The sequence below is a fragment of the Balaenoptera borealis genome, assembly GCF_965194805.1.
Source record: "Balaenoptera borealis genome assembly, chromosome: 14".
Classification (NCBI taxonomy): Eukaryota; Metazoa; Chordata; class Mammalia; order Artiodactyla; family Balaenopteridae; genus Balaenoptera; species Balaenoptera borealis.
In genome coordinates, this window is record NC_138875.1 from 17,762,484 (window position 1) to 17,787,204 (window position 24,721).

The window sequence follows — 24,721 nt, forward strand, 5'->3', positions numbered from 1 at the left end:
TGGGGAAAAAGCATTTGACAGAATGCAATATCTATTTATTCCTAAAGCGTTCAATAAAATTTTAATGGGGAAGTACTGGAGGCATTCCCACTGAAGTCAGAAACAAGACAGGGATGACCACTGTCACTGCAACTCCATGGCGTTGTGTTGAAAGTATTAGCCAAACACATACAAGAAAATGTTAAATGACACCACAGGGAAGCACTCAGCAAAATCCAAAATATAAGAAATCTATAGGCTAAATGACTATAGATTAAAAGAGATTTAAGAGACATTAACCAAATATGGTATTTGTACTTTTCTTGGATTCTTATTCTGAGACTAAGTGATTTCAACTGTAAAACATTTATGAGACAGTTGAAGAAATTTGAACATTGATATTGATGATATTAAAATATTATTGTTTTAGTTGTGATAATGATATTGAGGATTTTTTTTTGAGTACTTATCTCTTGTGAACACACTGAAATGTTCATGAATGAAATGAAAAAATTGTCTAAAATTTACTTGAAAAGAATTGGGAGAAAGGTTGGGGAATGGTTACAGGGTAAAGGTGAGATAAGAGTGGGCATGAGTTGATGATTATTGTAGCTGGGAGGTGGATACCTGAGGTTCACTGTATTAGTCTATTTGTGTATGTTTGGAATTTTCCATGATAAAAATTTTTTAAATAGTTATTTGCTATTCATCTTTAAACTCTTCACGGATATAGGTTTAAAGGAGTGCATGATTACTAGAAGAGGGAGGTGGGCTTTCTTTGGATATTTTGTAGATATTTTAATTTGCAGATTTTCCACTGCAAAACACTGTTACTAAAAAATGTATAAGTCAACATTTAATAATCTTTGTGTTAAAGACTTGGTTTTGGATTCTTATTAAGTGGACTAAGCCTAAATTTGGCTTTAATTATTAGTGGTAGATATCAGTTAGAAGTTCAAATGAAAGGGTTATTATAAAAATTTTAGTAACTGTTTTAAATGAGATAGAAGTTTTCTTTAAAATTGCTTAATCAAGGGAGAGTCACTCCAATATAAAATAAAAAGTTTAAAAAAAAAAGAACCACATACAAGGATGTATTGTACAACACAGGGAATAGTCAGTATCTTATAGTAACTGTAAATGGAATATAACCTTTAAAAATTGTTAATCACTATGTTGTACCCCAGAAACATAATATTGTACAATAAAAAAAAAGAACCATTTACATTTCTTATTAAGATTTTTATACCAAATCCAAATGCTTTGCCTAAAGTCTTGGTTTATTTTTTTTCAGATGGATTTAATGCCTTTTATTAACAAAGCTGGCTGTGAATGTCTTAATGAAAGTGACGAGCATGGATTTGACAACTGTTTACGAAAAGACATGACCTTCTTGGAATCTGATTGTGATGAACAGGTAACCGAATGCTTAAGGCTTGTAGGGATTATCAGTATTTATGCTTGCTCTTGTTTCTTATTCAGGTTTCCATCTCATGATTTCATGTTTCTCTTTTCCAGATGCTCACTTCTTTCTTCCTTTTTATAACTTCACCCCTGTCCTTTGACCCTGCAGACCCCCCTCGTTTCTTTGTTCTTCTATGCCAGCTGCACTACAGAGAATCACCGATCTCTTGGATTGCCCCGAAGGCTGAGTTGAGCCTTCACTCTTCTTAAGTCCTTTTGTTCATTCTTGACTTGCCTTCATACTTCCTGCACGACTTGGTCCCTGAGAAATAGAGACTAATTAGATGAGCACTCCCTGTATGTCTAGTCCTCACTCCCAGTTGTAAACCTGTTGTATTTCCCTATACTTCCCAGCATTATTGTCCCAGGGGAAGTAGTGTAGTATAGTACTGCCTTTATCAAGCCATCTCTGTCTTCATCTTGACTGTTATTTTTCTTAATTTAATTTCTATTGCATTGCCTCTGCTTTGTCCCCATTTCCTGTTCATCTTTTACATGTTCACAAAAGTTATTTCTCTAAAATATAAATCTGATCATGCTTCTTTTTCTTAAAAGAGTTAAATGGTTCTTCAGTGACTTCAGGAAGAAAGTATCGTATTCTTGCTGACTTTATCTGCTTCTAGCTTTCTACTCTCATAATCCTCTTCACCTGTGGTTCAAGTCTCTAAGCGTGTCATGCTTATTTTCTGACACACAATTACAGGTCAAGTGTAAAAGGTACTTACATAACCAAAGGGAGTAATTTAAGTATTTTCTTAAGCAAATAGACCACAGTGATTTGAAATCATAAATCCAAATCCCATCTTTCTTTGCTCCAGCCAGAGCTACCTTACTGTGTAGCTTTGAGAATATCATTCACATTGTGCTCCTTGTAAATGGTGGCCTGAAAATAATGTGGTGATGCGTATCAGAAGGACTGGCTACAGCTTCCCTGAAATCTTCCTGCCAAGGAAATCTTCCTCCCAGGGTAGAAACATAGGTACCTACATCAGACAGAATTTTAGCTGGAAAGAAGATTGAGTGAATGAATCAGAGATAGGCATTTCGGCATTGTTTTGTGTTCCAGTTCCCTTACCTGGCTTTTCAGATTCAGTTAGTCAAATAAATTTAGGATGGAGGTTTGGAGGTTACTGTTAGAGCTGTGAGTCCTGTTCTCTTGAGTTTTGTATCAAATAGAGTCCATTTGAGGTCTAGTCTCTCCACGTAGCCTGCGTGCATTGTCTCCAAATTGTCAAGTGACGTGGGGTGGATGCTTCCACAAATAAATTGTTTTGGAAAATAATAAGCTTAATATGCTAAAATACATAGTTTAAATTTTAATTTTGGGATTTTGTTTGATTTTTTTGGAAAGCAGATTGCTTATCAGTTTTAGGTCACAAGACTTTAGGTTCTTACATATAATTTTAGTTAATTCTGTTAAATTTTGAAATTTTGTTGTTATTTCTTTATATGAATAACACATTAATGTATTTCTCAAATGTCAACCTAATCAAGTTACTTTCAACTTACTGATATTCTGTATTACATTGGTTTTGTTAGATGAATTAAATTTTGTCTGCTTCTTAATTATTTAAATCTCCTTAGCTATTGTGTTATTTAAGGTGTTCAACAACCCTTTAAAAATGAAACTATTATTTTCTTCACAGCTACTTATTACCGTGGCATTCAATCAGCCTGTTAAGCTTTACTCAATGAAATTTCAAGGGCCGGATAATGGTGAGTAATGGACAGCTTTTCTTTAAACTAACTTTCTGCTCTGTAGACCTGCTAGCACATATTTAAAACCTTTCTTTTTTTTCTTTTCCTTTTTTTTAAATTGAGGTATAGTTGATGTATACTCCTATGTAAGTTTTAAGTGTACAACATAGTGATTCACAATTTTTAAGGGTTATTCCATTTATAGTAATTCTAAAATATTGGCTGTATTCCCTGTGTTGTACAGTATATCCTTGTAGCTTATTCATTTTATACATAGTAGTTTGTACCTCTTAGTCTCCTACCCCTATCTTGCTCCTCCTCCCTCCCCTCTTCCACACTGGTAACCACTAGTTTGTTTTCTTTATCTGTGAGTCTGTTTCTTTTTTGTTATATTCCCAAGTTTGTCTTATTTTTCAGATTCCACGTATAAGTGATATCATACAGCATTTGTCTTTCTCTGTCTGACCTATTTCACTTAGCATAATACCCTCCAGGTCTATCCATGTTGTTGCAAATGGCAAAATTTCATTCTTTTTTATGGTTGAGTAGGATTCCATTGTATATATATTTACTACATCTTCTTTATCCATTCTGTTGATGGACACCTAGGTTAAAACTTTTTATTAAATAGAGGTAAAGATTTCTTGTTTTGAGAAGGAGTGAAATTGTTCTTAAAACAAAGCAGTGGGTAAATAATGTGCGATTATTGGACCGAAAGTAATAAAGAAACGTTTACCCTTTTTCCAAAGTTTTTTTTTTTTTTTTTTTTTTTTTTTTAATTTTATTTATTTATTTATTTATGGCTGTGTTGGGTCTTCGTTTCTGTGCGAGGGCTTTCTTCTAGTTGTGGCAAGCGGGGGCCACTCTTCATCGCGGTGCGCGGGCCTCTCACTATCGCGGCCTCTCTTGTTGCGGAGCACAGGCTCCAGATGCGCAGGCTCAGTAATTGTGGCTCACGGGCCCAGTTGCTCCGCGGCATGTGGGATCTTCCCAGACCAGGGCTCGAACCCGTGTCCCCTGCATTGGCAGGCAGATTCTCAACCACTGTGCCACCTGGGAAGCCCCAAAGTTTTTTATTTTAGAATTTAAGTTCCCTCTTAATCTGAAAACAAGGGAGCCCTTTCTTCCAACTAAAGATTCTAAGTTTGAGGTAGCTATTTTTCAGGATCAGAACTGGGAGAGTTATTTCCCATTCCTCCTGTTATAGGTGATAAGACAGGCTCTAGATCTTCCTATTTGTGCTCTAATTGTAGTTTCATCTTCTTTGTACATATTATGATGCTCTAAACATGATTGTACAGACTTGGCATCTTTCTTTTCATTAAATAAAGAATTGCCCTATTCACCCTCCCACCCCCTTTTTTCTGTTTCTTACTGAAGTGTTTTTTGCTGGTTGGGGTGGACGTGGGAGGGGGCATGGGGTGGGGAGTGGGGACTAGGATTTTGGTTTTTTTAGTTGATTGGGAGAAACAGTACGCTTATCAGGTAGCATTCCCTTATCATTTACTATTCTAAATTTTCGTGTATTAATGATTTTTCACTAATAAAATTGTTTATTCTGAGAATACAAAGTATTTATAAAAGCAAATGCTATAGAAATGAGTATTTAAGCAGTGTGACTATCTTAAGATTCCTTAATCAGTCACAAAACACTGGTCTGAAGTTAAAAGGACTATGACATTCTATCAATATGATTTTACCACTGAGCACATCCTAATCCCTAAGATGAATTTTGGTAGTTTGTGTAATTAATTTCCATCTGGCTAAATGTTGTCACTGATAGTGCTTTCCTCCTAAATAACAAAATGTACCAACTGATGGCAACTGCAAGACCCAGGTCAATGTTATTTCTTTTATGAAACTTTCTGTCAGCCTGCATGTGCTGTCAGACTCCACTGCCACCTTCCCTATACCTCCTCACTGAGAGTTGTACATGTATCGTAGTATGTCTTTTATAGTTGAGGGCAAGAACTCTGTGTATATGTTATGCATGTACGTATATATGTATGTGTTTTCATCTAGTATTCCTAGTACTTAGTATAGTTTTAGCAGGCCAAGAATATACCAGTAAATGTCTGTTGAGGGGCGGGGGGAAAGTATGGTTGTGAAAATACTCAGACTTTCTTAAAATTTCTAAAGATAGAGATAGTTATGTGCATATGTGTTTATGTCCTTCTGTTTGTATAGTGTGAATGTAATGATAAAGGGAACAAAGTATTGTATGTTTGGTGTTAGCATTTAATTTTATTCTACCACTTTATAGGTCAGGGTCCTAAGTATGTAAAAATTTTTATCAATCTACCCCGGTCTATGGATTTTGAAGAGGCAGAAAGAAGTGAGCCAACTCAAGCTCTGGAACTAACAGAGGATGATATTAAAGAAGATGGTATTGTCCCACTTCGTTATGTAAAGTTTCAGAATGTTAACAGTGTAACTGTAAGTAGTATTTCATTCAGATATATTTAACGGGTTGTAGGTGACAGTTCATGCCATCTTTAGTATCCTAGCTGATTCCAGGTGATCCTTAAAAGTAGTAATTGTCCACTTGGTTTGAAATGCATAAACATGTCTAATGAGCTAATTAAATTTTCTTCTTTCTAATTCATCTGTGTGCCCTAAAGAGGAAAGACGGATTGATTTTTTTTTAAATTTGTGGATTTGTCAGTTTACATATATATATATTATGTATATATCTTTGGCAACTTTTGTTAAAAGTTTATTCTAGAACATTTATACTTAAATAGAAGATATTTGTGCTTCCTTCATACCTGGTGATGAGTGATGATACGTCTGTAAAGTCCAATTTCCTTTTCTAGAATATAGAGTTTTTAATAGTGTAGTGGCCGTGATCTCAGTAAAAATGACTTGTAAAAGATAGTTTTATATTATCTTAATTTACATTAAGAAAGCAGCAGCTTTTTAGCAGTTATTAGTTGCTTTTGTGAATTTTAGTGTTAAAACCCAGCACATGCTTCTAAACCACCCGTCCAGCATAGCCTGTTCCTTCAGAGGCGGGGGCAGGAGGGTTATAAAAGAGTAGTAGGATACCTAGAAAACGGAGTGGGAACCAGCACAGAGTCACTTGAGAACAAGGTGTGCCAAGCTAATGGGATTTCTTTGTGTTAGTGGATTCTGGTTTTTGTAAATTAGAAGAATGCCATAGCATGTGTTCATTTTAGGAGGTTTTCAGTGGAATTTCACAGAATATACTTCGTGGTAAGATGAAGGATTATATAAAGCTGAGTTTTCAGTAGTTGAAATATTTTACCCAGATGAAATTAAAGAAAATGGTTGTAACATACTGGAACACTGGTTATGAAATATTGTTTTGACTTTACTCATATTTGTAACATTCAATTAATAACACCTGTTGCTTTATTTAGTGATGGGAGGAAGGCATTTGTTTATTGGAAAAGCCCTTTAAACCCAGAGATCCTAATATAATCTCCTCTATCTTTGAGAATAATTGAACATAGTTATCTCATGATAGGTTCACAGTCTTCACTGTGTCCTATCAAAATCAAAATTTTAGTCAGTGACTTAAATCCCGACACAGAAAGCATGCCTGTCACTTTTTTTGGTGATAAAATTGAAATTGAAATGACAGTTTTGATCAGGAAGTCTAATCAGAATAAGTAGATGGATTTTAAAAGCAGTAAATATAAACTGTTGTGCTTAGATTAAAAAAGCATTGCAAATAAATAGAGAGCTAGTTTAATAGTCTACTTATTATAGACTTAGAGTTTTTAATTGAATAGCTCAGTTTGAGATGAATCTGTGGTTTCCTGTAAAAACAACAAAAACTGATTGCTTAGTGCCATCTGAGAAGGAAAAAAGTATGTTGCTGAATTCAAGAGAGGTAATAATCTTAAGTAGACAGCATTTAGAGTATTATTTTTTTTAATAGAGCAAATTTTAAAAATCCAGTATATTGAAAAAAGATCTATGAGTAAAGTGTCTGTCTCCTAACATGCTGAGGGGAGTTTTTAAATAGAAAGTGTAAAGAGCCAAGCTTAAAAAAACATGTAAGCCACAGTATAGTTTTAGGACCCTATTTCCAGTACTATTTTTTTCTTTTAAAATTGTAGGAAATAGAATGAATGAAGGATTATCAGAAGGAATATAACTGCAGAGGTTTTCCTCAGTGAAAAATTATAATTTTAATAAAGTTTCAGTAGCACTCTGACCATTGTAATCATGAATTTCATACTCTTTCAACATTCTCTGTAAATAATTTAACTATGACCCTTCCACACCATCACACTAAATCATCAAGAACTTGTGTATGTGAGTGTCTTGCCATGACATCCCTGGAGAAGGTGAGAATAGCTGGGCAAACAATAGAATTAATAATGCTATAGGAGTACTAGTCTAAATGTAATTTGGATTAATCCTTACAAAGAATGGAAGGTATTTTTATTAATAACCTAAGGAAATTGATTAAATTTAAAGCATGTTTATGAAAGAAGGAGTGTAATCATTAATGTAAAAATTCTTTCCTTTTTTGGTGTGTGTGTGTGTAGATATTTGTTCAGTCTAATCAAGGTGAAGAAGAAACAACAAGAATTTCATATTTTACTTTTATTGGGACTCCAGTCCAGGCAACAAATATGAATGACTTCAAACGAGTAAGTTTGTTTAAATGATAGCTAGGAGAAATAAAAATAACAATTTTAAAGAAATAATTTTAAAGCTATCAAAATCATATCATGTCATGAAATTTTATAAGGTTAAACAGAACAGTAGGTTCTTCTAATCACATCTTTAGATTTCTTACTAAACGAAATCTCTAATAAAAATAAGTCCTACTGATATAGTGTCTGTTATGAATGGCATCCAAATAAGAGGGGCAAAAATTATTGTTTGGTTATAGAAAGTAGTTAGGAATAATGAAAAATAGTAGTAGTAAGTTAAATCATTATTAATGAATTTTTAAGAACTTTGCTTATATTAAGATTTTGATTATCATTGTTTCTGATGAAAACATATTTAAAATGACAATTTTAATCAAAATGGACTCAGTTTTACTACACTGAGATACTTTCAAACCATGTCTTCGTGCTGAAAGAACACATTTCAGCAAATAACTATTCAGTGAACAGGCATATATGTATGTATTCAGTGAATTTTTTTGTTTTTTGTTTTTGAGGACATAGTCCTAAAGTTTGTGAAAAAATTTATAAGTTACATGGGACCTTTAGGAAAGAGAACATTTTTTCATTCTTGGAACTACTTCTAATTGGTAACAGTTCATTTAGGATGACTCTTATAATATACAACCACAGATCATAGATGTACTACCAAGAACTTTATCAGTACAGAACCCAGTTGCTGTACACAGACTAAATGTGCAGCAGCACCGGAGATGTAGGTTTTACTGTGTTTCAGATGGCTGCATTTGGCGGGCACTCTAGAACTTGGGGTGATTATAAGAGAGGAAGAGTTTCCCTAGCACTGCCAATGCCTGGAGGAAGAGGCACCTGGCTTAAAACTTAGAGCCCTGTTTGGGGAATTGGAGCCGTGGAACACCCTGAAAACTTATTCTTTTTGATGGCACTGCAGATCTGATTTTAATCCAATAACAGAAAAATTCATAAAATTTCATAACGGTGGATGAGCTTATAAAATTGTACGCTGTTTTTGCAAAATTGATAACCTTGACAATAGATATTTTAATGTCATTTTCCAACTGCTATCTTTCTGTCTCACAGCATAGTTAACTTTTGGGAGGTTTAGGAACAGTTATTTACTTAGATCTGTCATGTCAAATGTTTGACATGCACATAATGACAGGTCAGAAGAAGCAGAGATTAAACATCTACGTTTTTAATGATATGAAATATGCTGCGCTGGGAAACTGTGAGCAACGAGTCGTTTTGGCCGCCTGCTTTGCTACTTTACTTGTTTGAATTAAATGCCATTGGATTTGGCTTTAACCGTGCCTTGCATAGTTTCTTTTTAGCTCAGTTCTTTCCTAAGATCTATTATTCTAAATCCTATTATTTCCTCATATCATTAATTTGGCTCTGGTTTCCTGCTGCTCACCTCAGCTTATGCTACTTGATTTCCATTTTTCCTTTAGGTAACCCCTACTCTATCTTGTCCATCTTCTTACCGGCCTGCCATTCAGTTATAGTTTTTCTAATGTGCATTAATAATTGTCTATCTAAGGATGTCTCCACCTCTTTGTTTTTAACATCCCCCCTCACATCCCTTCTAGCCTATTTTCTCTCTTTTTTGACTATCAAACTACCTTTTTTGGACTGTCTTCAGGATAGCAAAGGTATTTTTCTTTTCTTGTTTGAGAGTATTTGTGTTTGTTTTAAAATGCTATATGTTTAGGTACTTTTTTACCTTATTGAAAATTACTGCAGAACAGTAGTTCTCAAAACTTTTTGGTCCCAGGACCCCTTCACAGTATTAAAGATTATTGAGGACCAATATTTATCTAATATTTACCATTTTAGAAGTTAAAATTGAGAAATTTAAAAAAATATTTATTTACAAATAAAATCATTGTTAACACAAGTAATATTTTAAAATATATATATTTCAAAACAAAAACTAATTTTGTGAGAAGAAGAGCATTGTTTTTACACTTTGACAAATTTGTTTATCGTCTAGCTTAATAGAATCCTCTCATTCTCATATCTGCTTCTGCATTCAGTCAGTTCTGCTATCGTAAGTCATGTAGCCTCTGGAAAACTTCATTGTACATTTGTGAGACAATGAGAGTTAGTTAAACAGGGAAATAACAATTTAGCATTATTATGAAAATAGTTTTGACCTTGAAGACTCCCTGAAAGGGTCTCAGGGATGCCCAGCCTGGACCACACTGAGAACTGCTGTGAAAATAATGTAATGCTATAATGGGCTCCCTTCTTGGTGTTCTGGACTTCTTAATCCATTGCTTTTAATGTTTGATAAATTTTAATTGGTTGAATGATTTTCTTATATATATTAATATTACATTTTCTTTCAGTAGTTTCCGAATGAGTTTTGTTCTTGTGTCATTCATTGAATTCTAGGGTTATTCCTCCAGAGTAAGCTAATATTTCAGTTTTCTTTATGTTGTGCTAAGTCAACAACTTCAGTGTAGGAAAACTGCAATTAAAAAGCTAGCTTATGTTTAGCTGAAATTGGCCTTGTGTAGAGTTTTATTAGAAACTATCAGTGAGCTTGGTGTTTCTAGTAAAGGAAGTAAGCGATACATGGTATGGTACTTGTTGTCCCTGTGGTACTGTGCTAGGTATGGTCATAATCTCTGCCAATAACGAGTTTATATTGTTAAAGGGTAATGCACAAACATTTGGAATGCTAATCAAAATTAATCAAAGCTTAGTTCAAGGCTGTCTTCCTCTACAGAGTATTCTCATCCTTTCCCAGCCTGGTGATATTTCCTTCTTCCCAAGAATGGCTAGGAAAATATCAGAATGTTTGAGAAGGAAAAGGGCCTAGAACTAAACTGTGGGAGTAGAAATAGATAGAGGAAAAGATAGCAGTGGGCACTACTCTAGGTAGAACGGAAAACAGGAGCCTTGGGCATGGAAGTGGGAAGGTGCATGTCCTTCATTCGAGGATAGGTCAAGTATGGCACTTCTTTCCTTTAGTCAGTCTGAATTTTAAAGGAATTGCACATAGTAATTAGAATTTAAAATTTCAATATAGATTGGGCATGTATTTTATCAGCACAGAGAGGAAAGTTTTGATACCTCTGTGTAGTGAAGAGAACTGTGTAAAATGATTTTAATGAATGATAAAATAGAATTATGTAGCATTTTCAGTTTACATTTTTATGTTATATGAGTTGTTTCTAGATAATTTTAGTTTTCAGAATGTCATTGATCTTCTCCTTATGTCACTAAGATGACAGAAACTAAGGTAATGCTGGTGAATCTTGGATGTGGCTAGAAATCTTAGACCACCTTGCATGCTGTTACAGCTTTAGAAGGTTATACTTTCCAGATTTTGGAGACTAGAACATACCTTCCACTGGTCTGTTTTTGGCTCATAAGAAGCATTATGCCCAGATTATAATATATACTTAGGCTTTCTGTTGTAAATGGATTCTTTGTGTTGCAGCATAAAAAAAGCTTGCCATTTTAATTGGAAGTAGATGTTTTCTTTGCTAAAATATGCTCTTTACATGGATTGCTTTATTTGAATACAAAAGTAATATAGGTATACAAAACTGAGCAAAAATGAAGGGGCTTCTGCTTCTTAGGGAATGAGGTGCATTTGAAAGGCAGAGCAGATTTTCTATGACTAATAAAAATAGACTTTTCTTGACTGGCCATTCACCGTATCAGCTATTTTTGTAACATTTTTGTCCGTTTATTTTTCAGCTTTTTTAATCCAACTCAAATGAACTAAAACCAGAAGATTTTTAACAATGAAGTAATATAAAGATTGACCTTATCTCACTCTACTCCCCTCCTTGCTTCTCTGCTCATCTAGCACCTGTCTGCTCTCACCCTTCTCATGTTCTCACCATTGTTGGGGCAAGATTTCTACAGCTTCTATCATCTGGATCAGCCTTCGTGTTACCTAAATTTCCTCAACCGTCTCTTCTTCAGATCTCATTCTAGTCATGTTTCTCAGTTGGCCTTTTATTTGTTTTGGTTTTTGTTCTGGGCTTGCAACTAGGTGCTTTAATTTCATTACCATACCAGGTTGCTCACCCAACTTCTTGTTACTTTTTTTAATTTACTTTCTCCGGTCTCATATTTAATTTTGTACTACATTTTGAGAAATAATTTTGCAATAAAACTTACATTGTTGTAAATGTTTTTAGATTTAACTAGTTGGATAATGTTTTAATCTGATCTAAAGTTTAAATTTTATTTTTTAGAAACTATAGAATCATTTTGGAAATCAAATATGAGCAGTTTCATCAAGTTCTTTTATATCAGTACTAGTGTAATATATTGATTAGACTGAATTTGAGAGACGTGGGTTTTCTTTTCTCATTGGAACTGTAGCTCCAAAATCTTTTTGCTGATTAATTGTGGGCGTGTCCTGTGCTTTGCCAACGCAAGTGAGTTCAAGGCCAGTTGAAAGACTTATGGACTGAATGTTAGGCTGGGTTAAAATATTAACATAGAAGATCAATGGACTCTTTACTGAATAAATATTTTTGACATCTAATTTTGATGTACCAAAATTTTTGTTTGTCTGAGGTGTAATATAAAGACTTAAAAATGAATAAAAGAGCTTTACTTTTGGGGTGAGAAACTCCATATTGGAATGCTGAATTTCTTCTTTTTTACAGAGAATACACATTGGCAAGTTGAGAGTTATCAACCTGTGAAACAGTATGCAGATTCATGTTTTCTACTGTATCACATCTGCTAAAATTTAAATTTTTAATATTAGTTGTTTTTGTTTTCTTTTGCTTAATCTAACAGCTCTGTGTTTTGTGTGTTCCCAAGGGATATAATGATCAATAATGCTTTCAGTGTTTATCTGCTTAAATTCATTTGTGGTACAGATAGTGCCACCTCCCCCTCTTTCTTAGGAAAGCTTCCCCCAGCTCTTAAAATCTAAATTTCTTAACTCTCATCCACGTACTCTTTTATGAGACTATCTTTTGTATCTTTTTGGCTTCTTGGGCTTTTTAACACATGGTTTCCTTGGATTAGAGAGGACTTATTTTAAAGTAATAAAAGTGATTTTCCTCAAGATGGGGAAAACAGCATTTCTAGCATCACGTGATTAGGAATTCAGTGGAAAGGGTTTTTATAATCTTTTCCCATGAATGACATTGACCCAGCCATGTTCTATTTTAGACCAGACTTGTACTGAAGACCTTTGTGAGTTTTGCTTGATTCAGATACTACCGTTGGGACCAGAATCAATTTAAAATATGAAAATTATATTTACAGACATACATAGAAATTCTTTTGTATACAAATATATGTTCAATAGCTTGCAAGTAGATTTCCTTAGAGGTATTTCTGCCATGAGAATACATTATTATAAACTTTAGGTTTAAAGTAAATTGTTTGATTAGAACGTAGTTTTAGAGCCTTCCCACAGAGGATTTGTTTTTCTAGAACTGTTGGTAGAAACCAAATTTATTCCTTACATTTTTATTCTGCCACATTTATAGCAACTAGAACATTTTTTAAACCCTTCAGTAGAGAATTTTTCTAATCATTGCCTGAAACAAGATTTATTCTTTATCATTTCAGTAGTACATTGTAGCAATCAGGGTTTTTTAAAAATAGAAACTAGGCCAAATTAGTCATTTTTAATCTGTTTTCATTGCATGTCTACATATTGATAGAAAAGTCTAGAAACCTGTCATCTTGGGCGTGAAGACATAAGTGTAGCATACTCTTTTAATTGTACATTATTTTGTGATCGGCATTTGATATCAAATATGTTTCACTCAGGTAGCATCATCTTTTTATTAACTTCTCTAAACTGTCAACCTTGTTTTGAAAAATTGCATTACTTTTTCTTAAAACAGTGTGGGAAACCAAAAATAGCCTGCATGTGTTTTATTTTTAATTTCTAGAGGCTGGGAAGGGAGGGAGGGTCACAGTGTGCTTCAACAGTGAAGATATACTGCATGCCAAAAAATTGCAAAGATAAAAATTAATACCAGCTTTTAAAAATGATTACAATTTGTAATATTATTTTTAAAATAACTCATATTTCTAAATCAATAAGAAGTACACATAAAGTTATTTTTGTTCTTCCTAGGTAGTTGGCAAAAAAGGAGAAAGCCACTAAGGTACAAAAGACACTGGAAGACCATATTGCAATCAGATCTACAGCTCCTGGATAATTGCTTGATTCTCACCAGAGACTTTCAATATTTCATTCATTGCCATTACCAATAAATCATTGCTTTTGTTCAGATGGTATCACTAGTGTTTCTCTTGTAATCTTAATACATGCAGTTGTAAATAAAAGTAACTACTTTTGCCAAGCTTAATTTTTGTTGTTCTAAATAAGTATTTTCCCTTTCCATTTGTTTGAAAATTGGCCATCTTCTGATTTTAGCAGAGACATAAGTGTCTGGTAGATAGCATGCTGATCAAAAGCCAGTTTCTCTCTCAGAGGAGCGGAACTGTTGTAGGGAATTAAGGAGTGCGTGTGCGGTCACGTGCACACACACAGCAAGTGATTCTCATAAGTGGACTTGGAACAGCTAACCATGTTCCAGTGAGTAACTCACATGTTGGTTAAACAGCATTTGGGTATCTGGGCTATAGAAATTACTCAAATTTTCAACTACCAGAATTAAATAAGTTTAATGAGATTTAACTGTTCTCACCTAAAACTATTAGTTAATGGGACCACAGATTTTAAACCCTATTGGATAAACTTCTAAAATTTGAGTTATTTTCTTTACTAGTAGAGGTATGTTGAAATCTGACAGTAGGGAAAAATACAGTACTATGAATTCATGAAGCAACAGGAATTGATCTCTTTTAATCAAGTATTTAATATTTTAACTACCAAAAGATACAGTGTAAATATACAGAGAACATGGGTTAAGGTTGAAAATGAATTAGCCACATATATATGTTTAAAAGGTCTTTCACAAAAGGCTGGCAAGACAAAGCATCTGTTCCTTATTTTTTAAATCTTAAACTGTAATCTAGAAAGTATTAATAAATTTAATTTTTAAATTTTTCTATTTTTAAAATTAACATTTAATTTTTAAATTTCTCAGTATTTTAAAATTTCAGTGTTTAAAAAGAGTACATGAGACTTAAAATTTTGATTCAGTTGATAATAAATTTGAGGACCTATTTGTCTAGGACTTTGGTCAAGATACTGATTTGCCTTTGAGTCACCAGTGTATTTATCCATGTTTCTGAAAAAAATTATGCACAAGTTTTTGTGGTAAAATAGTCACTTTCTGAAACCCCAATGTCGTTAAATAATGTTTAGTTTCTTTGTATGGAAGCACATTAGCTGGTCTGTGGTGATGTCTATTTCATGGTTATGTTGCCTTGGGTCAAGGGGAAGCAGAAGGGCAAGAAATAAAATAAAAGTTTATAACACTCCTTAATATAGACCATCTCAGATTAATCACGTCTGAAATTAGAGTAAGATTAATATCAAAAGTTTTGTTTTACACTTTCGTACACTTAACAACCTTTTTGGGTAATTGTTGAAGTGCCTCATCTTAAGTATTGATGACCTCATCCTGTTTATACTTGACAATTTGAAAACCCAGTGAAAATAACTTCATATCTGTAAAGGACTGGGCATCAGATTTATATTGTTTATGTGACTTTCTATAACTCGGTTGCATTATACAAACATTTCATAATTATTCAAATTGTAAATAGTGAGAAATGAATGTTTATAGGTAACTGTAACGTGTTTCACTATGGGAAGTTTTACAAATAAACATGCATAGTTGACATTATTTAAGTTACCAAGCTGAAATGCTGATGTTTTCTGCTAAAACTGTGTGTGTGTATATACACACACACACACATATACATATTTATATGTAACACTGAATTTTCCAGATGAGTAGGAAGAGCATTTAAAAAATATAACCTTAGTTATTGTAATGGTAGCCATCCATTACATAGTGTTTTCTAGAAAACAGATATTAGGTTTATTGTTTGTTTTGTCAGACATAGCAAAAAAACAGAACAAAACCACAATTACCCCCCAAAACTTTTCTCTTGATTTTACTTATATTTTACATCAGGATGCATTATCTGGTGTGAAACAATAATGAAATAGCCTATCCATAATAGAAACAAAAATATTTCAGTACAAAGTCTTTGTCAGCATAAGGCTGAGGGCAAAGAGTAGCACGCAGGCTACCATACTCTTATGCCCGTGGAAGACATTTACGGTCCATTTTGGTCAGATTATCCCCCAGTCTCGTTTTGTTGTAGGTAGCTACTTAATCTGCTGGAGTTGACATGTGAGTTGAAACCTGTCTGCTATCTTTGTCTCAATGCCCTACCTCTATAAGATTAAGTGGGCAGAGTGGAGATTTTACAGGCAAATAAAATTACTTTTCAACTCTGTGGTCCATACAAAATTATTAATTGGAGAATGTAGCATTAAACTAGGCCCATAAGGTAACTTTAGAATTTGTATATTCTACTAAAATTGTACACAGCTTAGAATAATATTAAAATCTTGCTATGTAACCCTAAATCTGCTTGGGTATTTCTCCTTCCTCTATACTTGCTATGCTTCTCCATGGGAAGAGGAAGTTTACTTAGGAATCCTGGTAAATTGAACAGGCCAGAATTAGTTGTGAAACATGATTTATTGTTTTATACTTGGACATACATTTAAGATATTGACACATGCTACTCAGGAGCAGGATCTTTGAAGTTTGTATCTCTGCTCCTACTAGTAAGCTGTGTCATGTCAAGCGAGTAACATCCTTAGGAGCTTGAGTTTCCTCTTGAGTAAAAAATAGGAACATTACCTCTTAGGCTTCTTGTGAAGATGAAATATGCTTTACTTTGGATCAAGGATAGAGAGTTGTCTTCTGTACCCTGCTCCCCCATCTCGCTGCCACAGCTTTGGGGCATCATTTTTTGCTAAGTATAGTGCAGTAGCCTCCTGATTGTCTCCTAGCCTCTGACCTGGCCTCTGTAATGTGTCCTCCACATGGCTGCTAGTTTGCCTTTTGAGGTCTTCCTGTGAGCCCTCCCTCTCCATCCTTCTCTATCCCCCAAACCCCACCCATTTCCCCTTGTGTGGTGCACCTTACTAGCAGTTACCAGAATGTACTCTGATATCTCATGCCTTCCTCTGACCTAACTTGTCCACCAGACAAATTCCTACTTATCTACGAGGCTCAGTACAAGAAAAACTGATTAGAAGTAACACATAGTGACTGTATAAGCCTCCTCTGCTGCCACAGCACCCTGGCACCCTGGTACATAGCAAACTGCATTGTAATTATTTGTAGTCTTATTTATAGGCTTATCAGCAGTAATGCCAGGACTTGTCCCTAGTACCAAACCAAAGTTACTTTGGTCCCTGTCACCAATAAACAAAATATTGAACCAATTCTCAGGTTCCAAGAGGGGATTTTGAGGTAAATCTGAGAGGTTGTAGGAATTTGCAGTTTAGCAAGGTAAGGAAGAGAGTTCAGCAGAGTAAAGAAAAAGCGCATGCTGTGTACGTAAGAAGACTGAGAAATAAGATTTCTGAGGTGAGGGAGGAGATGAAGCTGGAAGAGCAAGTAGAAACCATAGCGTGAAGCTCTCCTTGCCTTGTGAAAGAGATCAGGCTATCCTTAGTTTATGGGAAGAGAAGGAAGCAGAGAGGAGTCCACAATGATGCAGAAGTGTTTCACTTTTATATGTAGAAATGTTGGTTCTTAGGAAAAGCAGCAAGTGGGGAGGGGAAGATGAATATAGTTTTGGATACAACATTGCCTTGAGCAATGTATCAGATGATTTTTTTGGCTTTAAGGTGGAGATGTCTATTAGGTACACAGGCAGGAATGTGGTTTTAGATCTTAGGGCTAGAATTAGGGAACTAGGAGTCATTTAGGTCATGAAAGTTGAAATAGGTATATGAATGGGAACATCTAGAGAGAATATAAAGGGGGAGAAGGAAACTAAGAAGCAAATACTAGGGAATACTAAAAAAAATATTATAGAATTAGCTAAAGAGGAGCCTGAGAGCAGATTTAGGTAGGAAGGAAAAACAGGAGTTAGTAAAGTGGTGCTAAACAAATTCAAGAGGGAATAGACATCATTATCAAATGTAGAAATAGTGAAATTAGTAAGGATATCCAGTTGTCAATCCATTAAGTTGTGGAAACAACCTTTGTAGTGCTTATTAGAATCATTAATTATATTAATAATCTTTTGGTTGAAGGTGGCATCAGCAGACAGCTGTATTCTGAAACCCTTCCGGCAAAGGAATTGTGAAGCTTTTATAGTCTGTCATTGAACACAGTTTTACATGACAATTAGCAAGGCATGGAGATTGATGGCAACATTCCATAAAAGAATATGAAACACTGCTTTGAAGATGTTATTAAAGGCTTTAGTCTTTCCTTATAATCAGGTGCTTTTTCTCCTGTATTTTGTTTGTAATTATAAATTTTGTCCCATCAGTCGTTCTGGCACATTCTTTCATGACTACTTTTATTCTCTTAAAAGTTTTTGATTTTACAAAGATGAGTCCTCTGTCAGATTCCTTAGTAATAAGATTTCTAATTTTATAGGGTAATATTGAATGTACAAATGGTTAAAACCTGCTTTTCTGCGTTTTCCAGTCAGTAATAGAGAACTCCTTCACTGGGTCCCTATAATCTCCCCGTGACCAAGGACAGTAAAAATAGTGGGGCAGTTTCATTTCCCTGACCACACAATTCCCTCAAAAGAGTCAACACATTGACAGCATTAGGAATGCTTCTAGGAGGGAGTAGCCTTGACTGCAGGTGACTTTTAAGTTTAAAGATGGGTACGTAACTCAAAAAAGGGCAATTGGCAGGGGGCCTGGGGTAAGCGTACAGGCCAACTCAAACCCCTGGGCTAGGCTTGTACAGAAGTAAACAGGTGTCCCTTAAAAGGTGAGGTGAATAGGCGTCGCTTCATCTGATTTTTTACTTGAATCTAGCACTGCAAGGAGAAGATATTTGGGTGTTCACATTTTGGTTTGCGTTTTTACTTTTTAAGAAAAAAATTCCTGGAGTTAAAATTTTTTAACCCACAGTTTGTATAAGAGGAAGCTTTGTTGCTTCCTTAACTTACTAATCAAAATATAGACTCCATTGAATTTGGGAATGCTAAAAACTTTGGTCCAACATACTCATTTTTCAGAGTGCCCTAATGCAATTGTTATCAGAACTCTCCAATCCATGCATGCCATTTCAGGAATTAGCTGTTTTTATGGACATATAACTTTATCACCTTTGTTGAAAATAATGAACTGTACAAGCCTACTTCTGGACAGTCTATTCTGTCCCATAGATCTATTTGTCTACTGTTACATATAACAGTTTTGATTACTTTAGCTTTGTAGTGTGTTTTGAAGTCATGTAGTATAATTCCTCCAACTTTCTTCATAACCAAGATTTTTTTGTTGTTAGTTTAGGTTCTTTGCATTTTCACTTTAGAATCATCTTATCAATTTCTAAAAAAAGCTTTATGATTGATTGCCTTGAATATAATGTCTTCCAATCTATGAACATGGTATGTAGTATATTTATATAGTACATATTTATATAATATATATATATCTCCATTTATTTAGATCTAATTTCTCAAGGCAATGTTTTATAGTTTTCAATATGGAGGTCCTTTCATTAGATTTACTTCTAGCTATTTGCTGTTTGTTGACATTATTGTAAATAGAATTTTAAACATTTCATTTCCCAATTGTTTGCTACTAGCATATAGTAATACAGTTAATTTTTGTATATTGACCTTGTAGTCTGTCACTTTTGTGAACTCCCTTATTAGTTCTAATGACTTAAAAAAAATAGATTCCCTATGATTTCCTATATGAACAATCATCATATGCAAATAGAGTTTCAATTATTCCTTTCCAAACTTTGTATCTTTTATTTTTTTCTTAACTTATTGCACTGCTTAGGGATTCCAGTACAGTGTTAAATAAAAGTAGTGAGGGTAGGGACTTCCCTGGTGGTCCAGTGGTTAAGAATCTGCCTTCCAATGCAGGGGGCACAGGTTCGATCCCTGGTCAGAGAACTAAGATCCCACATGCTGCGGGGCAACTATGCCCGCGTGCTCTAGAGCCCACACACCACAACTAGAGAGCCTGCATGCCACAACTACTGATCCTGCGTGCTCTGGAGCCCACACGCTGCAACTACTGAGCCTGCACGCCACTACTAGAGAAGCCCGTGCGCTGCAATGAAAGATCCCGCATGCCACAACTAAGATCCCACGTGCCGCAGCTAAGACCTGACACAGCCAAATAAATAAAAAATATTTTTTTAAAAAAGTAGTGAGAATAAACATGCTTGTTCTTGAATTAGAGGGATAGCACTTAGTGTTTCACTATTAAGTGATGTTAGTTTGAGAAATGTCCTTTATCAAACTGACAAAGTTCCTTTCTATTTCTATTTCTATTGCTTGAGTTAGAAAAAAAAATCATGAATAGGTGATAAATTTTGCCAAGTATTTTTTTGCATCTATTGAGATGATTTTGTGTGTTTCCTTCTTTATTCTGTTAATATGGTGAATAATATAGATTTTCAAATGTTAAACCAACCTTTTCCTTGGATTAACTGTACTTGATGTATTATTATTTTCATATATTGCTGGATTAAATTAGCTAAATTAGTTTGCTAAGGATTTTTTGTGTCTTATAAAAAGGGAGAAAGACGTGATCATCTGGAAAGGAGAGACATGAAAAATCACACAGTATGACCTCTTTTTTCTGACTTATTTTTTTCAACCTGATTATTTTTAGATTTACTCATATTTTTGTGTATATTTACAGGTTATTCTATTTCAATGCTGAGAAGTATTCTATTGTGTATATCAAAATTTATTTATTCATTCACCTGTTGATCAGAATTTGAGTTGTTCTTAATCAGTCTCACTGAAGATTTATCAATTTTATTGGCTGTTTTAATGAAACAACTTTGGTTTTATTGAGTCTGTATTTTGTGTGTTTTTTCTGATCCATTAATTTATGTTTTTATATTTCCTTTTCTATAGATTTCTTTATTTTACTTTTTTTTCTACTTCTTGTGGTGGAGACATCTCACTTTTCAGCTTTATTTTTAAAATAAATACTTTAAAGCTATATTTCTAAGAACTGGTTTAACTGTATCCCACAAGATCTGTTGCTCTCTTGACCAAATGTTTTCTGATTTTTTTTTTGACCCATGAGCTATTTAGAAGTATATCTATTAATTTCCAAACAAATGGGGATTTTCAGATATGTTTGTTTTTGACTTCTAGCTTAATTACATTGAGGTCAGAAAACATATTCTACATGACTTAGCTGTTGAAATCTGTTGAAATTTGACTATGGCCCTATGTATGTATAATAATACATACATTTACATAAAATTATTTAATATAATTAATTTTTATTAATATAATTAATTACAGTAATACATTTTTTGGTAAATGTTTTATAAATGTGGTTTTTGAAAATATGCCTGAAAAGAATATTCTGTAGTTGTTGGATACGGTTTATGCCTATTAGGTCAAGTTCATGTGTGTGTTTGTTTCTCATTGAAGTTTGGTCAATTTTTAATTTCTAGTTTTGATATCAGGTTATTAGATACATATAAATTTAGAACTGCTATATCTTCCTAGTAAGTTGAACCCTTATATTTAGGGAGTGAATTTAATTTCTAATCATGCTTTTTGCCTTAAAGTCGAGTTTGTCTCTTTTTAATGTAGTATATTAGCTTTCTTTTGACTAGAGTAAGTTTACTTCTATTTCACGTCCTCTTCCAAGGACCATGTCTTTGTGGTTCCTGCTCAAGTCTGGGGATGGTTTCTCATTGTTCTTACCTTTGATATGCTCCAAGCTTCATAGCTACTTCCTCAGGAGGGTACAAAAATGCAATTCAGTTATACAGCTTCTCCCCAGGATTGGCAAATGCCCTGGGGGCAAATTGGCCTTGTTGATTTGGGCTAACCTTTTGATACTTTCAAGAATATGTTAAAAATTTTGTCTAGCATTTTTAGTTGTCATCAGTGGGTCGCTAATCTGAATTACCTAGGGTGTCATTACACGAAGTAAAAGTTTTGAATAAAGGCACTTTTTATTTTTAATAGACTGTGCCTGAGATTGCTTAGTCCATGGTAAAAAATAGTTTTGAGTCTGAAGTCAGGTCCCTCTGTGCTAGCTACATTTTAACCAGCATTTATGTTGATAAAAATGTATGTTCATGAAAAATAGGGTTTTAAAATCTTCAAGAAAATATAAATATTAAAATAGGGAAGATACATATTACTTAGTGATAGAATGGATTTGGATAGGAGAAACTTTTAAAGATACTTAAAAAAAACCCCACACAACAGCTTTATTGAGATATAATTCACATATCATACTCTTTTTTTAAAAAAAATTTATTTTATTTATTTATTTTTGTCTGCGTTGGGTCTTTGTTGCTGTGCACGGGCTTTCTCTAGTTGTGGTGAGCAGGGGCTACTCTTCATTGTGGTGCACCGGCTTCTCATTGCGGTGGCTTCTCTTGTTGCAGAGCACAGGCTCTAGGCTTGCAGGCTTCAGTAGTTGTGGCTCGCGGGCTCTAGAGTGCAGGCTCAGTAGTTGTGGCACACGGGCTTAGTTGCTCCACGGCATTTGGGATCTTCCTGGACCAGGGCTCGAGCCCATGTCCCCTGCATTGGCAGGAGGATTCCTAACCACTGCACCACCAGGGAAGCCCCACCATACTCATTTAAAGTGTACACTTCCATGGATTTTGGTATAGTCACAAAGTAATGCAGCCATCATTATAGTCAATTTTAGAACATTTTCATCACCTCAAAAAAGAAACCTCACTCCCTTTAGCTGTTAACATCCCATCACTTCATTACTCTCATTCCTACATAACTACTGATTTACTCTGTCTTTATAGATTTCTCTATTCTGGATATTTAATGTAAATGGAAACACATGATATTTGATCTTTGTGACAGGCTTCTTTAACTTAGCATCTTTTCCAGGTGCACCCATATGTGTCAGTACTTATTTTTTTTTATGGCTGAATAATACTCTCCTGTATGGTTATACCACATTCATTTATACATTCATTACTGGTGGACATTTGACTATTATAAATAATGCTGCTATAAACATCTATATACAAGTTTTTGTGTAGACATATATTTTCATTTCTCTTGGGTATATACCTTGGAGTGGAATTGCTGGTTCATATGGTAATTCTATGCTTAACCATTTGAGGACCTCCAGATTCTTTTCCTAAGTGGCTGCATCATTTTACATCCCCAGCAGCAGTGTATGAGGGTTCTTGGTTCTCCATATCCTCACCAAAACTTGTTATTATATGACTTTTTGATTTTAGTTATCCTAGTAGGTATGAAGTGATACCTCATTGTGGTTTTGATTTGCATTTCTCTGATGACTAGTAATGTCCAGCAACTTTTCATGTGCTTATTAACCAGTTCGTTGGAGAAATGTCTTTAGTATAGGATACTTTATTTAAAAATTGGATTATACTGAATCCACATGTCACAACTACTGAAGCCTGTGCACTCTAGAGCCCGTGCTCCGCAGCAAGAGAAGCCACCTCAATGAGAAGCCCGCGCACCGCAACAAAGAGTAGCCCCTGCTCTCTGCAACTAGAGAAAGCCCGTGTGCAGCAACGAAGACCCAATGCAGCCAAAAAATAAAATTTGGATTATTTGTATTTTTATTATTGAGTTGTGTGTTCTTAATATAAGCTAGAGTGAAGTCAGCAAAATGGCTCATAGGAATTTCTAGTGCTCACCTCCACCCCCCCGCCCGCCCAAACTATCCACACTTGAAAATACCTTCACAGGAGCTAAGGTTGCCAAGCGAGGATTACAGCACCTGGGTAAAGCACAGACCTAAGAAAAGATGCATTGAGGCGGGTGGGAAAGAGATTCATGCTCTCCGCTCCCCTCTCCCTCTCCCCCTCCCCCTAAGCCTGGGCAGCTCAGCGTGGAGAGAGACACTCTCCCTGTGGGAGGAGGAGAATTGCGGTGAGTGCGTCGGCCCCAGAGCCAGCCTGCCCCAGGTCCAGGCCGACACCGGTGGCGCCAGGTGGCTCCCTGCGGGCTTCCATGGACCCAGGCCGCTGGTTCACCCTGGTGCCCACTGGCTCCAGCAGCCGCCGGCAGTTCCCGTGGCTCCTGCACGCCTGGGCCCCCATCTGCCCCAGCTCCTGTGACGCCAGGCTCCAGGCGGGCGCCTGCGGACCCAGGTGTCCAGCCAGGTCCAGCACCAGGCTAAGTACACGGACCCGGGTTTTTCACCCACCCCGGCACCCAGCCAGCCCCCATAGCCCCAACCTCAAGGCCAGCTCCCATGCACCCAGGCTCCCGGGCCACCCCCGTGGCAGACCCAAATTCAGGCACAACTTTCCCGGGCCCAGGCTCTAGGCTCTCCTTAGCTCTGATCTGGTCTCTGTGACCTCAAGCACTAGGGCTGCCCCGCCTGCTGACCCGGGGACCAGACCTGTCCGCCCAAGGACTCGAGCAACAGGTCCTCTACCTCCCCCTCCCCCCTCCCCCCCCCCCCACCCCACCGCATGTGGACAACACCGGATGGTCCACCCAGAGTCTCTGGACCAGCCAACTGGTGAAGGGCTTTGACACTGAATTAAATATATATTACATTTAATTAAAAATATATTATATTGGGGCTTCCCTGGTGGTGCAGTGGTTGAGAATCTGCCTGCTAATGCAGGGGACACGGGTTCGGGCCCTGGTCTGGGAAGATCCCACATGCCGCGGAGCAATTAGGCCCGTGAGCCACAATTGCTGAGCCTGCGCGTCTGGAGCCTGTGCTCCAAAACAAAAGAGGCCGTGATAACGAGAGGCCCGCGCACCGCGATGAAGAGTGGCCCCCGCTTGCCGCAACTAGAGAAAGCCCTCGCACAGAAACGAAGACCCAACACAGCCATAAATAAATA

At 35.7% G+C, this 24,721-nt stretch overlaps 1 protein-coding gene across 6 annotated transcripts in view; it reads left to right on the forward strand.

The window, feature by feature from the left end:
- TXNL1 (thioredoxin like 1) overlaps nt 1–18,132 on the forward strand; it is a 38,427-nt gene extending 20,295 nt beyond the window's left edge. For 2 of the 6 annotated variants that reach the window (XM_082353750.1, XM_082353746.1), the window contains 5 exons: nt 1,274–1,396; nt 3,090–3,159; nt 5,405–5,577; nt 7,665–7,769; nt 17,980–18,112. In XM_082353750.1, coding sequence (XP_082209876.1) covers nt 1,274–1,396; nt 3,090–3,159; nt 5,405–5,577; nt 7,665–7,769; nt 17,980–18,054 — 546 coding nt within the window. In that variant the 3' untranslated portion in view covers nt 18,055–18,112. Of the gene's footprint in view, nt 1–1,273; nt 1,397–3,089; nt 3,160–5,404; nt 5,578–7,664; nt 7,770–11,486; nt 12,376–12,412; nt 12,456–13,851; nt 14,087–17,979 lie in introns of those variants that run through there. The other 4 variants (XM_082353747.1, XM_082353751.1, XM_082353748.1 and 1 more) reach the window with 4 other exon arrangements.
- The last annotated feature ends 6,589 nt before the right edge of the window (nt 18,133–24,721 follow it).